The 17948-nt window shown below is 36.6% G+C and overlaps 1 protein-coding gene across 1 annotated transcript in view; it reads right to left on the bottom strand.

Annotated features, from left to right (window-relative positions):
• Positions 1 to 17948, bottom strand: part of VAV3 (vav guanine nucleotide exchange factor 3) — a 357055-nt gene that overhangs the window by 17188 nt on the left and 321919 nt on the right. Inside the window, exons 22-25 of the mRNA XM_035017895.1 lie at positions 17372 to 17406; positions 10756 to 10872; positions 10093 to 10180; positions 4050 to 4179 (exon numbers count right to left, since the gene is read on the bottom strand). Of these exons, the coding sequence (XP_034873786.1) occupies positions 4050 to 4179; positions 10093 to 10180; positions 10756 to 10872; positions 17372 to 17406 (370 nt within the window). The remainder of the gene's footprint in view (positions 1 to 4049; positions 4180 to 10092; positions 10181 to 10755; positions 10873 to 17371; positions 17407 to 17948) is intronic.

The raw sequence follows: 17948 nt of genomic DNA, 5'->3' as shown, positions 1-17948 counted from the left end.
CATAAATAAGAACTTGAAAAAATGTTTAAAGTCTGCTTATGGGTCATGAAATAGCTAGTCATGCAACTTTCCCTAGTGTAATGGTCTATTAACATTCTACCTTAACCTCCTCCCCTCATGCACACAAAGAAAGAAACCTAGGATGCTATTTTTTTTAAGAACATAATAAAATATCTAATCTCGTTCATCATTCATCAGATGAGAAAGCTGAATCCCAGACAGGCTAAGTGACTTGCCTAAGGTCAGACAGCTACTCAGTAGCAGACCTGAAAATAATTAAGTGCTCACTGTAGAGTAAGAAAGGCAAAAGTCAGTTCAGTGCCCTTCAAATACATAAGCCCTACAGATACACCTGACGCTGTCTAAAGCAGATTTGCTGTGACAGTTTTTAGAAAGCAGTGGGATTTTTATACAGATCCACAGACAGGGCAGAACATCTTCCATGGAGTCACTGTGGTTTCTAGGGAAGTACAACAACCCACTGCTCTGCCTGAGCTCTCTGTGTCTTCTTCCTTTCTGTCTTGTTCTTCTCCCTTGGCAACACCCATGTCATTCCAAAGGCAAAAGTCAAGTCTCCTAGCTCTGGAAAAGAGCATTGCCTACAATGGGATCCTAACCTAGAACTGTCATATGCTCCTTGCCCAATACTCTGGACTCCTGTTTAATTCTAACCAATACCTTTTTGTATGTTATTCTGCATTTGCATGGGGTGGTTCTGCCATCATCTTATCATGTTTTACAAATTTGAAAAATAGTTGGTAATTTACCCAAGAATATTCTAACCTGGACTAATACAGAAGCAAGCAGACCCTTCTACAATGCCCTGGGACTTTCTTTCCCAAGGAGACTATACTATTTAAGAAAAAAAAAAAAAAAAAAAACTAGCAGGTTTGAGGAGTTGGAACTCCAATCTCATCCTCTGCCTAGAAAACAGGTGGACCTAGGCATTAGCTTGCCTGCTCTGCTTCCTCCAAAACCTTTTAGAAGTAATGGGAGATGTCAGTGCCCTAGCCAATCCAGTATCCCAAGGTAATATTTCTTGATAAAAATTATTTTTAGGTAATATTTAGCAGCATACCCAAGCTATGAAGAGAGGTAAGGACTATAAAACCATCCCACGCAATCCTTATGCAGCATTCCTCCTTACTGCTTCTGAGAAGCACAATGTGCAGAAAAATAGAAGCAGTGTTTTAATTAAGGATTAACTCTCAATCAGGATTTGGTATAAAATAAAGTATATTTAAAAAATCATAAAAGCAGAGATGCGAATTTCTAGGAGTTAAAATTAGTAATTCAACTCAGACATGCAGGAAAATGTTGGCTGTGTTAGGAGTTACTAGTGGTGGTGGTGGTAGAATCAGGTGTAGCTGATATTTATTGACTGTTTACCATGTACCAGCACTGTGCCAAATGCTTAAAACTCCTCATTTAACCCTGAGAACCATCTTAGTGTTCTTATTTTACACAAAAGTCAGTATAAACACTGGGATAGTTTTATAAATTTGATCTAAGATTATAATCGTGCTGCATGGTAATGTCTGAATAATCTTGGAGTCCAGACCACCGTGCAGTTATTGCTGACTGACAGACTAACTCATTCCCTCCTTTCTTTCTGGTCACTTTATAAGGGAGGTCTTCCACGATCACCCTATATAAAAATAGCAAATTCCCATCCCACACTTGCCGGAGCATCCCCATTAAAATATAAGCTCCGTAAGGGCAGGAACTTGTCTTCTCAACTGCTATATCCCAGTACCTAGAACAGTGCCCTGTGTTAGGTATTTAATGTGTATCTGCTGAAGGAATGAATAAATAATTCATAAATAAAACCAAACTCTGACAAAGATTAATTTTAAATGAATGATCTGCTTTTACTTCTTGATTGCAAAAGGGTTCTGTGGCATGCTCATCAGAGTCTCTTAAAAAATCTGGGCGGGGAATATTTGACTGTTTATTGAAAAATTCCCTGTAGCTCACATTAATGTTCAAAATCATTCTGTTGGCTATGCAATTTTTGCTTAAAAAAAAAAAAAAGAAAAGGCAGGCGCCTGGGTGGCTCAGTTGGTTAAGCAACTGCCTTCGGCTCAGGTCATGATCCCAGGGTCCTGGGATCGAGTCCCGCATCAGGCTCCCAGCTCAGTGGGGACCCTGCTTCTCCCTCTGACCCTCTCCCCTCTCATGCTGTTTCTCTGTCTCTCTTTCTCTCAAATAAATAAATAAAATCTTAAAAAAAAAAAAAAAGGCAAAAGGCCTGAAACTCCATTCCTAGTGCTAAAAAAGTTTGAACATTAAATACTTTGTTGAACATTAGAGACAAATTTTAGATTAGGCAACTCCGCTCATCATTGGACAATATCCTCTGAACATCTACACGTGCCAAGCACAGAGAAAGTGCTGGGAGTAACCACGCAGTGCAATATGAGGGCTAATGACCTTCCACTAATATGGGACATCTGCTCTCCCTGATTGCCAACCAATCTTCCATCTTGGCTTTCTAGAACTAAGTGAACTCAAACAAACAGGATTTTTAGTATAACTGACCTCCTTGGCAACTTTTATCATCTCCTGCTGCTAGGAAGGCAAAGTAAAGGACAGTAGAAATTTATACTTTTCATTTGGGGAAAAAGGTCATAACTTCGGTAGAATCTTAAGAAATTCGTAGGAAAGAAAAAGGTATTTGTAGGAAAATTGTTTTTCAAGGAAAACTTCTGTTTTTAAATGAGTGAAAATTATGGCCTATTGAGAATCTAAGATAATTGGGTAACACTAGGCTAAAAAACAGAAAGATAACTTTTTTTTTTTTTTAAGTAGGCTCCATGCCCAGCATGGAGCGCAATGTTGGGGCTTGAACTCACAACACTCAGATTAAGACATGAACTTAGATCAAGAATCGGATACTTAACTGACTGAGCCACCCAGGCACCCCCAGGAAGGTAACTTTTAATAGGTGTTTAAAGTTTCAAAATAAAGTGTGCTCTGACTACTTTCATTACACAAGCTTGGTCACTTATTACCGATCCTTGTGAAGAGAAAAGCTATTAAGTTATTCAAATAGAAAAAAATCTGTCAGTTGATGTGACATATTACTTGTATATTTACTTATATACAAGTGTATGAAATTTTACTGATGTTGTTAGAGCCCTGAGTGTTACCTGTTTCCCTTTCAGTTTTTGCTTTCAGGGGAAAAAAAAAAAAAAAAAGTTAAGGTTATATTACACGATGCAAATTCTTTTTTCAAATACCCCTAGATATTCCTGTTTTGCTCAGGCTAAAGATTCTAAGAGTAATAAAATTGTATTCATTTCTCCTCCAAAAGAATTTTACTTAAAAAAAAAAATGGTATTTTAACATAAGGGAAGGAAATCACACTTTATTCATAGCGTTTTTCAACACAATGTTCTCTTTACATGCTATATCTACCTCCAGGAAGATTATGTGACGTTAAATAGTGATGAGAAAAAAGTTCTGACTTTTTCAGACTATCACATGCTTCTGGATGGTATGCTAATCTTTTGTGATTCGCTGTGGCACAGCTCTCATTCTGCAAGAAAGTGACTGAGGTATACTTGTAAATACTGGCATCAGAGGAAGCATGCTTTAGCCATTTCAAAATCCTGCAACTAATCATTAAAATAGGATCATAAGCAGATCTGGGATACCAGGTGAGATGGGCTAGCTGCACACCAGCCTTACTTAGGTACCATTAACTCACACAGCATTATGACCAAAAACACATATGAGTTAAAAAGAGTTGAGCGAATATACAATTCACTGAAAAGTTTGAAACTTACATATTAACATACCCTTTGCACTTCTGATGGATTTCTAAACACAAACATGACCCTTGATGTGGCACAGAGAACTATGTCTAGACACGTTCGTAAATTTGTTGGTCCATCTGATTTTGCTTAGCTCCACAAAAAAGTCCTGGCTAAACAGATCAGCATATTAACTGGTTATATTTCAAAATCTGGAATGAAGATGTTTAATGTTCTTGTGCCTCCAATCCTTAAGTGACAGCAAATTGTATTCTGAATTGCAGTACTCACAGCTGTTGCCTGCTCTATTACCCCTCTGTCCAGCTGAATGTTCAGGCTCCTTGTATGGAAACTGTAGGGTCGTATCCAAGGTTCTGAAACCTTCTTTAAGAGAATGATGCTTGTAGTACTCCACAAGTTCCTTTAGGATAAAAGAATTAAAGATTATTTTTGATAAGGGTACTTTTATTCTCAAACACATGAACTCTTGAACACATAACTATATACAAGAGGAAGATGACTGATTTAATGCCAAATTTTCCATAAGTATATGGAAGGGTAGGTAAATGATCATCTCTCCCTGCTTTCTGGATGTACATGGCACCTAACTAATAATCGTCCGTGTTACTCAGGCTGGCCACTGACTGATAATGTGAGTTACCTCCTATTGTTATTCATGGATAGAGAGCATCCTGTTAGTCTTCAGTCAGATGTGGTCAATGAAAAGAAACCATACTAAACTTTAATTGCAGAACAGTAATTATTGTTATTTATGAAATACTTGCTTTTCTAAACAAAAATAAAGGGAACAGCTGTTTGCTGAATATATAGCAATTTCTCGTTTCCCGCATTTTCTTTCAACATAGCAGAAAAACAAACTTGATTCTAAACGTTCTTTTCCACGGTAAACCAAAGTTGATAAACCACAAATGCTACCTGATATTATTTCTGGCTTACAGTGAAGTGTTAGTGCCCTTCAAAGTTCTGCATAGCATCTGCTACTTATAGAGGTCAATAATGTAGTACTTTCCATTTTCCCTTATATCTAATTTGCCTTAAATATATCCAAGCCTAATAGAATACCATCCACCCTCTTCCATACTAAAATTTCAGGAAATTTCTCTTAAGATGTTGGTTTCATGGATTCTGCACAAATATGAATCCTTCTATTTTAAGTAGAAAATAATAATTCATAATGGAAAAAAAATGCATATTATTATTAGATGAGTACTATAATGTTTCTTAGAAATACCTGAAATAAAAAGCAATATCACTTTTAACCTAATTATTTGGTGCTTCTATTAGCCAATAGGGTAAAAGTAACTCATTTCTTCTAAAAACCAAACTGTCATCAACTCAGTACCTCCACTCAGTGGTTATGTTCCAAGTTCCTCAAAACAAATCAACTGAGCCAAAAATCACCCAAAAGAAGCAAAAAAGAATCAATGATTTCTATTATTTATGATTTACATTTTTTTATAAAGATTTTATTTATTTATTTGACAGAGAGAGGTAGTGAGAGCAGGAACACAAGCAGGGGGAGTGGGAGAGGGAGAAGCAGGCTTCCCGCGGAGCAGGGAGCCCAACGTGGGGCTCTATCCCAGGACCCTGGGATCATGACCTGAGCCGAAGGTAGACGCTTAACGACTGAGCCACCCAGGCGCCCCTATGATTTACATTATTTATGGCTAAACTCAGATGAGTTGTAGAATGCATTGTGTGGGGAGTTCCAGAGGTCACAAAGATTATGAAGGTAAAGCTACTGCCCTCTAGGACTGCTCACTCTTGAAGGAAAAGTTAAGGTTATGGGCACTCAAAGGTGAGAAAGAGTACTTCCTTTTGTGAGCCCCATGGAGAGGACGAGGGAACGGTTCATGATGGAGGTAGCTTGGCTTAAATTGAAGAACAGGCAAAATTGCAGAAGCCAGGAAGACGGAAAGGATTGTTTTAAGTAGAGCAGCCGGGCTAGGAACAGACATAAAAGTGATTGATTGAAGGCTACATTCATAAACAAAAAGCAGCATGGTTTGACTGAAGCATTGGGTAAAGCAAATGGAAATTCTTCAAATCCCACATCTGTAAAACGGGGAGAATGCACCGGTTCACAGATTATAGTAAGAATGTATAGAGTGCCTGGTATGTGTGAATAATCCTAACTACCACCACAATCCCATACGCCAGGACCTTTACAGGGCTTTGCTCCATCTCCACACGATAAACAAGAGACAGGCTTAGTCCCCATTGATAGTCAAGTCTCAGAGAAGTTAATCGACTTGTGCAAGGTTGAACAGTTGATGTCTGTCTCCAAAGTCTGTGCTCATAACTACATCGTACTATTAGCAAGTAATGCTTAGCAAATGTAAATACAAAAAAATGGAGGCAAAAGGGAAGGAGCATTTTCTAAGTGTCCATGTTATACCAAGAACTTTGTTTTCTTAGATCTAAGATGCTAAGGTTTTACATACTTTACATCTATAACTATCTATCTATATCTATTATCATCATCATCTATGTTTCTTCTTTCTTTTTTGAGCCCAGATTATGGTGGTCTTTGATGAAGCAAAGGAATTTGGAATCTGACCAACAAAAATATTATTTATTGCTTTTAAAAAATAAAAGGCAAAATGTTGTAAGGTCTCTGCAAGAATTGTACATTCATATATATTGTGTTGCCGATGCAAATGATATCAAAGTGTTGTTCTTTTGTCTTATTATTTAAATTAAATAAAACGTGTTCTTTAGCAAAAATATGAAAATAAACCTGAAAGTAACTATAAGCCAATAACTTTGAGCTTCAATGTAATTTTGTTATAAATAGTATGAATTTTATGCATTATAATATTATGGATTAGTATGAATTAAAGTTTATGTGAAGTTGGCAAGAAACCACAGACTTATCATACTGAAAAGGACTTGGTGATCATTTCCTACCTACCCATCTCCAAATTTTATGGAAGAAAAAAATGACTTTTCCAAGGCCTTGGGTCATGGAGCTTGGTAAGCTGCAAATACTCTTTTATCACTTCACTAAGCATCGAAGATAGTTTAAGTTCCATTTTTACAGTCTCATGAGGGTAAATCTTCCTACATGTTTCTGACTGGGTAGAATTAAATTGTGCCACCATGGGTCTTTTCCAATTTATGCCTTTATGCTTTCTGTATTTTAGTCTAATCCACCCCTGCTTTAGCAGTCATTGACCTTCAGGTACTACAAGTAAATAAGAAGACTCTAAACAAAAGAAATCGCTAAGCTTTCCTTATCTCACACTGACAAAGCAGTGTCAACAAATCAAGTCTGAAAAATAATGAGTGAGAGTCAGTCATTCCAATTACCAAGGAAACAGGCAATGGAGATGATTCATAAACAGCATTTGGACATGGGTTGTCTGGCATACATGAAAATTAGAACAAAATTAATGCCTTGTAATCTGGATAGAGAAATTCATTTAGAATTTGAATGTAATGACTAAGAAAAACAAAGATTTTGATTAGCCAAGCTATTGAAACCCAAGGGGGAAAAGCTTAGGTCATAACCACCTAAGGTCAATCTTCTCTTTGAGAAACTGGCTAATTTAAAACAAGTTCTGGAGTTTGCTTCCATTTCACATCCTTGCCAAATTAAAATTTAATTCCAGGCCCTAATAAGTTTCATAGGTAGAAGCATATAACTTTACCACCCATAATGTGAGGACACGGAACTATTCTTAAGCAATAACTCCAATGCACAGACCATTATGTACATATAACAGAAACTGTGTTATTTGACACCAATGTGATAAAAGGTAACTAACTCCTTGAAGTTGTATGATCCTGATTTAGAGAAGCCCCTACACATTACCAGAGTGAAGGCAAAGGTGCCTATTAATTCTCTCTCCCCTTCCAAAGGGCCTGCTTACTAAAATAGGAGCCATTCGTTCTGATCAAGTATCCATGTGGCATTTTTGAGTTTAGATGTAAAGGACAGCACTACTGTGAGATTCTTGCTATGGATGGATTTACGAATTTGAAAGCTTTAGAATAGTGGAGTCATGTTGAGTTTTGTAAAAACATACTGATTTCATAAGGTAAGGATGCAATATAAATTGGTTCAACAAACAAACAGAAACAAAGAGGAGGGACAGCTCCAAACTACAGTTCCTCGGTCTCTTCCGCAGCTTTTACAGTTATTTGCTAAACCTGATTAAAGTATTTATCCAAGACACAGTTTTTCAGCTGCCTAGCTTTCTTTTTACAATTATATCCTTTCGTTAATATTTTTTTAGTTTCACTGTAGTTACGCTATTAATTCTGAATCCCCTCCCTTTAGCCCACTGTGCTATGTGCTTCCCCTCCAGATACAGAAGAACAACTTGCCTGTGTCTCTAGCAGTGGCATTTAGGATATTCTACACATACCATATAAGGGGGCAGCCTGTTTTAGCTCTGTGACGGTACTCTTAATTCAATTTCCAGAACATCTTTGCAGAACCTTGCACTGCTCTCTGGTACACATTAGTTAAGAATGCTGGGGGGTCTGTTGCTTATACTATAATCACAGCTTTGTATGGAGATAGGAAGGCGAGGACCTATGTCCACTAATCCAGGTCATGAAGTATTTACTGGCTTTTTCACTTCTTAACCCTCAGCTGCTGATGAACTTTCTGGAGCTGAACCAAGGGACACAAAGCTGAATTGATTGGCCCTTTCCAGTGACTATTCCTTTCATCCTATTTGCCTGTCTCCTCGGATGGGAGTTCCTTTTGTTACTTTCAAAGTCGGCAAAACTGGCAGTCATCTTTGGCCCTACAGCATTTTTTTTTTTTTAAGACTCACATTAACTCTAATACCGTGGAGTAGCCTCATTATCATCCACGGAAGTTCTGCAGGTGAAAGCTCCAGCCAATATGTCTTCCAGTGAGGTAGAGAACCCCTGTGCCTGCTTTTATCATGTCTCAGCTGGAGCCATTCATTATTTGTGCATCCGCTTGCCACCTCCCCCCTAGATTTTCATTTTAGGAAAAACCTCCTCAGGTCCAGTTCTCTCTGTGCACAGCCTGCTTGTTCCAACAGAACGTAAGTCACTTCCAGCAGGGAGGATGCCTGGATCCTGGTTACTAATTTGGCAGGGCTCACATTTTCCAGGACATGATCTTGCTGCCCATCCGTAACTGCTGAATTGGGAATGTGATATTTATGTCCAGAGAGGTTTTCTGCCTTTTTTTTTTTTTTTCCAACTCAAGATGCTTCCATTTCTTTAAAATACTAATCCCTGTCTTGCAGCTGTTCTAGATTTTTAGGTAAGACTTTCAAGCTGCCCTATTTTGTAAGGCTCTCTTCCGTTCCATTTTAACTTTAATGTTTAACATCTGCAAAGTGCTTTGAGATGTCTTCTGGAGGATGCAATATGTATCATTTGACTGATGGCTCAATCAATGAGTGGTCCTTCCCAATGTTACTCAAAGTACTTAGAAGTGCACTTACAAATGCATCTTGTATCTTGTGTCCAAATTCTTCATTATCTCAAGAAACTCTCAAACGTGAAAAACAGACTTGAGACCATTTTTAAAGAAATACAAACTTTTTCTTTACTGTCAGCAATGCATATATAATGCCATATAGACACTGTTTTTATGACATCCATAATATGATGCACTAATAAAATTATTAAGTGGTAATTTTTTAAACTATAAGAATAAAGTAATCTTGGTTCATTTGAAGCAACTTGGTAACAATGTACTATTTCAATTTAAATATAAAATTCCTATGAAATACCAAATGTTTGGTAAAAATGTTACCGTTAATACTTAACTGTCCAAAGTAATGAAGCAGAACCATAACAGATGATTTAAAATAGCAGAAAATACAAAAAGCTTTTCCACTTGACATTATATTGTACTTTGCATGAAATGAACCTAGTGAGAGGTATTTTACCAGCTACAATTTTTTTGTTGTTATTAAAAATACCTTCCTCTGTCTGCATGAGCAGTTAGAGGCAGAGGAAGGAAGAGGAGAAAGATGGATGTGAAAGATCTGCCCTGTGACTCAAACACAAGGCAAAACACAAATCACTGAAAGTTGACCGAATTTGTCTATTGTTCTAAGAATCATAAATAATGTGGACTCTGAAATGTTATCTAAAACTTGCAAACTGAATTTACAGTGAAAAATATGAGTAGGGCAATATAACACTTAATTGGAATTCTTAGAATTATCAGGATTCTGCTGCAAAATTATAGGGGTCTCTTATAAACAACTTTTCAGTGCACAAAATTTCTAAGAAACGATCGAATTAAACTGACCTTTGAAATAAGAGCAAAATAAGGACCACAGATTGAAAAGAACTAATCAATGCTTACCATTAAACTTTTAAATTTTCTATTTTCTGCAATGTGAAAAAAGCCATCTCTTGTTAAAATCTTGATGTGCTTTGCTTCATTATTGTACCTGTGGGCAATGAATGACGTATGAATATAAATGTGTTTTTAACCAGTAGAAATCAATAATTACCAGTGGGCATGCCCCAATACAATTATAGGAATTAATTCTGAAGACAAAATATATACCTATGCCAATACACTGGTGACAGCTAATTAACAAAATATATTTACTAGATTGGTTGAAGATACAACCAATATTTGAAGTGAGAAGGGGAGGTTAGATTTGACCAATCACTATGCCCAATTTATTGAGTAAGTTCAGTTTGAGAATATAGAAAAACAAAATCAAATCAAACGAAATCTAGTAATATATATTTTTAGAATTAATGAGAAACATAAACACATCAAATCACCAAAATACAATGTTATGAAAGAAATCTAATATGCCAATTAGCAGCCTGTAACACTTAATACTGTTTTTCTAACAGATATTTTCAAGTATTAATGAACTGTCTGGATAGATGCATTATTTCTGCTGCTATTAGAACCTTGGTTTTTAACTTCAGTGTTATACATGTCAGATGGTCTATGCAATTATGAAAACAGGAAATCTATTTCTGTAAAAGTACTTGTCCTACTTACTTAATGCTAATTGCATATTCTCCTGACTCTTTGGTCCTGTGCCTCACAAGGTAAGTACTATTTACCCTATTAATAAGTTCAGTCTCTGCCTGCAATCTTTCCATTGCTCCAGCATACCTGAAAGAAACAATGACACAGAAAATTTGAGTAATATACCTGAAACAGAACTGAAGCTAAAAATAAGTCTCTGTCAAGATTTTAGTTTAGTGGCAGATCTGAGCTGTTTTTACTTCGATACTAATTACATTACTTCAAAAAATAGTGCAGAAAAAAGTCCTTTGATAAGTGAAAAACAAATGCTCTACAAAGCTAGCAATGGTGAATAGTGCCTAATGCACAGTAAGCACCCAGTAAATATTTATCAAATAAATAAATGGGACAAAGAAAGGAGTGAGTAGGTATTGAGTTAGAGAGAGCCTAATACGGAGTTTAAGAACAAGAAGGAAAAAGACTTGTAAGAGAGGGACTATCATGTATAGGACACACACACATACACACATGTATACACATACAGACCCTCTAAAATTTCACCTTTTCTATGCATACTGTGAAATGAAACCTACTTGGAGCATCTTTTTAAGAGAATTCCAGTAACAATTTAAATTATTTTTAAATAATTATTTGGGGGGATATAAGGTGAATTCTTATGATCCACAACTTTGATAACCAATTTTCTTAAGAACTTAGTAGGGGCTAAAATTTAAGGTAGATATTTTCAGTAATAGAATTCTTCCTAAACTATCTTCACTTTAAACATACCCAAATTCCATAACAACAGTAATAATAAAAGGCCCAAATCCAATGGTAAAATACTCCTTAGGAACCCTTTCACATCAAATACACATTTTACATTTATTGGCAAAATACAGTGGAGATTTGGGGCGATAAAAGTTAAAGGGAAAAATTTTATGTTTAGATTGGCTCTCTTTCAAAACTTCATGAATTAGTATTCAGGAAAACTCTGATTCACACATAGACTGGGGTAACTCAGTTTAAACACCCACCTTTAATTTATATTAAATGTTTATTTAAAATACAAAAGTTTGTTGAAGGAGGATATGTGAGATTTCCACCAAGTATAGAAGGAGAGCTAAGGGCATTTTATGCAGGTAGTACCTTAGGATAAAAGCACTTATGATAACCCATGAACTAGTAGTTGCCTAGTATGTTTTGATTACTCTTCCATCTTATCTCTCACTAGTCTCCAGCCTTCTTTCAGGTTCAGGAATTCACCAGCCTCTTTTTGATCTTACGAGTCTTCCCATAGACTGTTATTGCCTGGAAACACTCACCCAATCCACACACATTCCTTCTCATCACTCAAGCTTAGAGTGACCTTCTCTGACCATCCCATCTGAAGAATGTTGTCCTGCATCTCACACTTCCCTCCGTTATTCTTATTACAGTATCCTAATCTCTCCCATGGCACTTACCACAATTAGTAGATAGTATATACATTTTTATCAAAGTAACACATGAACATAGTTTCTAAAAGTCAACTCGTGCTGTAATAATAATGAAAAAAAGCAGCATTACCCCATCTGATCAGCTTTCTATCCCAAGTTCCATTTCAAGCATTTTATCTATTTTTTATCTATGCTTGCATATTTCTAAATAATCTAATCAAACTACAATTTCTTAATTTATCAATTTTAGGTGTCAGGAAGGAAAATCATTTCTTCTCCATTCATGCTCATTTCTTCATGGTCTTCTCCTCACTCTTGTTTATGTAACCTCTACAAAGCCAAGCCATCATCTGGCCCAGTTTTGTCATGTTTTCATAGTCAAAGAACATCTGACATCCAGAAAAACAATTCCCCAAGTTTTTATTTGCTCAAACTTGTCCTACAAATTCTCTCCAAAGTCTCCCAAGAGAATGATAAACACCTCAATAATACACTTCTCAACACCATATACTGAACCTGTCCATTTTTTCTACAGAGACATTCATTTCTTCTGAGCCCTCCACACTCTTGGTCTGTTCAATACTACTTGCTCTCTAAGCCTGCTGAATTATTATAGTCCTGGGACATCCCTTTGCTCTCATTTCCTGGAATCTGTATCTCCCTCTTTATTGGTTTATTAGCTCATCCTTCAGCTTCCTATAAATGGATACATGGGTTGTAATACTCAGAAAGCATCCCATCCAGAAAAAATATTTTTATTTTACTTGATACTTAATTCAGAATTTGCCTGGATATAAAATTCTAGGTGAGAAATTACTTTCTCAAATTTTGAGGCATTGTCCTATTGTCTTCTCACTTGCGATTGAGTGCCATTCCGATTCTTTGTATGTGATCTGATTTCTTTTTCTCCCTGGAATCTTTCAGACTCTGTTTTCTCCATATTGCAAAATTTCATGATAATGTGCCTTCCAGTTATATGCTATACGTTTTAGTTCAATATTGTCCTGGGCTCTCAGTAGCATCTTTAATTTGGAGCCATATGTCCTTTAGTTCTAGGAAATTTTTGTCTTATTTCCTTGATAATTGCTACTCTCAGTTTTCTCTTTCTGGAGTTCCCACTAAACAAATGCTATACCTCCTGGATCAACTGTCTAATTTCCCTACCTTTTGTCCCATATTATCAAATGATTTGATTTTCTGGAGGATTTGCCCAACTTTATTTTCCAACTCCACTACTTAATACATAATTTAAGAGCTCTTTCTTGTTCTCTGATTTTCCTTTTATAAAACAACCAGCTCACTTCCATGGGTATATTGTCATCTCTTAATTCTGAGAATATAAATTAAAGGCTTTAAAAATAAATCTTTCTTCTGCTCATTCTAATGTCTGTATTTTCCTCATTTCTTTTCCCCATTTATTCTATTTGTTCTCTAGTTCAAGGCTTTTCTCAAATGCCTGGTTACTCTTTGTTGTCTGTTTATATTTAGGAGAGAGGCATCTCTGTGGGGGTGGGGAGCACCAAAGCAGACTCACTGGGTAGGAACATAATCATTTGGCAAGAATGTGATTCATGGGGCTGGATAATACCCAAATGGTAGGATTTTAGGATTTTTTTTTACTGAGTCTGTTCAGTTCCTTTAGAGAAAAATCTTCCAGATTTCTGTTTGGATGCAATGAGGATAGTCTGTGTGTATGAGACCCAGCTGTCACAGTATTGGAACTGAGCTACACAAAGGAACTGGGGATTGTCATCAGTCAGTATGTAGACTTTCCTTAATTTGACTACTCTGCAGAATAGCATCTCCCTCAATCTCTGCTGGCATTGCTCTAAGTGTAAGCCCTACATGCCGCAATTTTTCCACATAATACACCTTCTAATTCTACTTCTCCTGCTAGGGTAGGGAAAAGTAAGTTGTCTCACTACTTGTAGAATGGCGTAGGAATCTTGGCATCTGCATCCTGTTCTTCATACGGATTTTCAGATAGTTCCCCAGTTTTAAGCCCCATGCCTCATCCCTGCCTGCAGGGTGTGTGCTCCCCCTCCCCCTCACAATCAAATTACATACAAAGAATCAGAAGTCAGAACGGCCTCTTTCCACCATCTTGGAACATATGGAGGCCTGCTGGGAAGAGGACTCCTAAATCAAGAAATATGTCTGGAAGGCTGTGGTCCAAGGCCATTTTTGCAGTCTATAAGTAGGGTCTCCAGAACCAGAGGGAGACACAGCTCTTCTTAAAATTGAAGGTGTTTATGCTCAAGATGAAACTGAATTCTACCTAGGCAGAGATGTGCTTATGTGTACAAAACAAAGAACAACACAGTGACTCTTGGTGGCAAACTGAACAAAACCAGAGTAATCTGGGGAAGAGTAACTCATGTTCATGGAAACAGTGGCATGGTTCGTGCCAAATTCCAAAGCAAACTTCCTGCTAAAGCCATTGGCCACAGAATCTGTGTGATGCTGTACCCCTCAAGGATTTAAACTTACTGAAAAGTAAATAAATAAAGGTGTAGATTTATTCTCTTAGGAAGGAAGGAAGGAAGGAGGGAGGGAAGGAGGGAGGGAGAAGGAAGGAAGGAAGGAAGGTAGGAAGGAAGGAAGGAAGGAAGGAAGGAAGAAGGAGGAGGAAGAAAGGAAGGAAGGAATCAGAATGGCATTGAGCTGGAAGTTAGAAGACAATAGAGCAATGCCTTAAAATCCGAGATGCAAAATAATTTCTCACCTAGAATTCTATACCCAGGCAAATGAAGATAATCACCTTGATTCTACTCAAGAGACAAAGTTTACCTAGTGAGAATAACTTGTTTTTAAATGGAGATGTAATGAATAGACAATGCAATTGGTGGATATCCAACTTCTCGATGACTTGAGAACAACATGTCATCATTCAGCATCATTTTCTCTAAACAGTGTAGTATTTCCAAAATTGAAGTTTCCATTTATGATATACTTGACCATTTTGTCCCCTAGCAGAAAGCATTTCCCATGAAACTGTCTGTTTAGTGTGAATAAACTAAGTTGCTCAAGAAAAAGAAAAAAAGTAATTTAAAAATTTTACTATGAAATATCTTTATTTGTTCCTATCTTCAAGACTCTTTCCTTATCTGAACACCTTGATTTTTTTTTTTTTATCATTAGGAATAATACTATTCTAAGTCATATTTTCAATAGAATTTTACATATATGCAAGGGTGCATCTTAAAACAAAGTGTTCAAAAACTCAGCTCCTGTGCCCTGAATGGTTCCCAGGTATATGTTTATTTAATAAAATCCATGTAGTTTGTGGCATTAGTATTTATCTCTAAAATCATTACCCTTGTAACTATTATGCCTAGTTATGTGCAAAATAGTAAAAGAAAAGAGAAGGAAGCTAATCACCACACTCTCCTGATTTTATCAGCTCCTGGTGGTGTTCCCTTTGATTATCCATGCTATCAGCTCTATTCTCCAAATTTAATTCCTGTCAGGATCATGATTTTTTTTTTTTTAAAGATTTTATTTATTTATTTGAGACAGAGAGAATGAGAGAGAGAGAGCATGAGACGGGGGAGGGTCAGAGGGAGAAGCAGACTCCCTGCCGAGCAGGGAGCCCGATGCGGGACTTGATCCAGGGACTCTAGGATCATGACCTGAGCCGAAAGCAGTTGCTTAACCAACTGAGCCACCCAGGCGCCCAGGATCATGATTTTTAATTCCATGTGGTTCTGACCTCAAATTCATCTTAAACTAAGTAAAAATGTAGCAAAGCTTCCCAGTTCTACCAAAGCCTGCTATAATTTCTTTAGCAAGCTCAGGGAAGTCAGAGAAAGCAGGTAATAGCTACTGAGGGCAGACATGATGGTTGCAGAGAGAAAGAGGGCTGATGGGAAGAATTCCATACTTTGGACAGTGTTGTCCTGTAACAACTGGGCGTTTTCTATGCTTTGGTTATATAATAGAAAATAATCAGAATACTTTATTTTTAAAAATTTTTTAAAGATTTTATTTATTTATTTGTCAGAGAGAGAGAAAGAGCACACAGGAAGGGTTGCAGCAGGCAGAGGGAGAGGGAGAAGCAGATTCCCCACTGAACAAGGAGCCCGAAGCAGGACTTGATCCCAGAACCCTGGGATCATAACCTGAGCTGAAGGCAGATGCTTAACCAACTGAGCCACCCAGGCGCTCCAAGAACACTTTAAAAATATCAGACAGCTCAGGTGTTCTATCTACACCTGCAAACTGAACTAGTACTATATACTCTCAGAATATCTCCTTTATATACATATACTGATATCTAATTTGTATGCAAATATACTTTATATCCAGAAAATAAAACAGATGCAGTCATTTTAAAAGGAGCCAAACATAAAATTCAGGGAAACAAATATAAATAAGTAAATAAGCCCACATTTTGTACTTTGAGAGGCAATATGGCAATGTACAGATGGCATAACTTGGAATCCTGGTTCTACTACTTACTACTTGCATGGCCTTAACCTTTGTTTCCTCATCTGTAAAGATAATAACAATGTTCCTCATAGAGATGTTGAAAACAAAATGAAATAAAACATGTAAAATACTAAGCACATAGTAAGTGCTTGGTATATATTAGTTATTACCATATGATGATGATAACTATCCTGGATCTTAAATAGATTTTTTCCAGTTGAAGATATCACTCACTTCCCCCTTAAACTCATCATGTCTAAAAACTAATAATCACTATTCCCTTTGCTTCCTTGTTTCTATTAGTGGTAATGCTAGCCTCTAAGTGGTAAGTGGGCTCCATGTAAACCCAAAATGTTAGACATGGATACATCTTGCTCCTCTCATATTACAGTTTAGGATCTACTATCCTTTCTGGGCTAATTTTTAGTTTTAAACAACATAATCATATATTTTTTTCTTTGTTTCATGAAATCTACTCTTCCAAAATATAAGATACATATTTGCCTATGTCCCATTCCTTTCTGTGGCTGTTACAAACTTTGAATTTACAGTCAAGTGTGTGCATGCATACACACACACACACACACACACACCACTCTGATGAAGTTATGGAAAGGTCAGTGATATATAAATTCATTACGGTGTTTTGTCGTATTTGAAAACAACTTTAGCCAGGATAAATAGAAATGGAAGGTGGTTTACTACCCCCACATTTAAGGCATCCTGGAGCTAAGGTTATGGTATTTCAACTTAGCTACATAAACATTTTTAATACTTACCAGGGTTGGCAAGAATAATCTACTGGTTTGGGCACCTAGGATATAAAAAGCCAAAAAATAGATTAAGTTTACTTAAGGGAAGCTTTTAGGAATCAATCATTAATTCAGTTTAGCTGACTCAGCTCTATAAAACCCTAAATAGCACAGTCCTGGAACCATCCATTGGCAATTTTATACAGAGTGAATCATAGTATATGTCAGATAAGTAGAAAATAATTCATTTCACTTTAATTCATTCTTTCATTCATTTTAACCACCACTGTACCTCCAAGAGGAGAGATAACAGGAAAAATATGAATTGGAAGCTTTTGGTATTTATTATCAAGGCAGTTTAATCCTATCACAGAAAATTAAGTGAAAATGTTAGGAAAACCAAATAGCACTTTGCTTTCCCAGAAAACAGGCAAAATAAACAATATATACTGGATATAGACTCTTATTTTATATCACAAATTCTAACCTCTGATTTTGAAGTCTACTAACTGGCAAACTTTTTATTGATGAAAAGTCATGGGAAATACTCATTTTTCCCTTTTCTCCTATGGAGCTTTGCAAAAGAGAAAAATGTTACATTTGC

The sequence above is a fragment of the Mirounga leonina genome, unplaced genomic scaffold, assembly GCF_011800145.1.
Source record: "Mirounga leonina isolate KUSES-001 unplaced genomic scaffold, KU_Mleo_1.0 Mir_173, whole genome shotgun sequence".
Lineage (NCBI taxonomy): Eukaryota > Metazoa > Chordata > Mammalia > Carnivora > Phocidae > Mirounga > Mirounga leonina.
The sequence above is the reverse complement of the archived record's forward strand: the minus strand, read 5'-3'. Positions and strand labels throughout refer to the sequence as shown.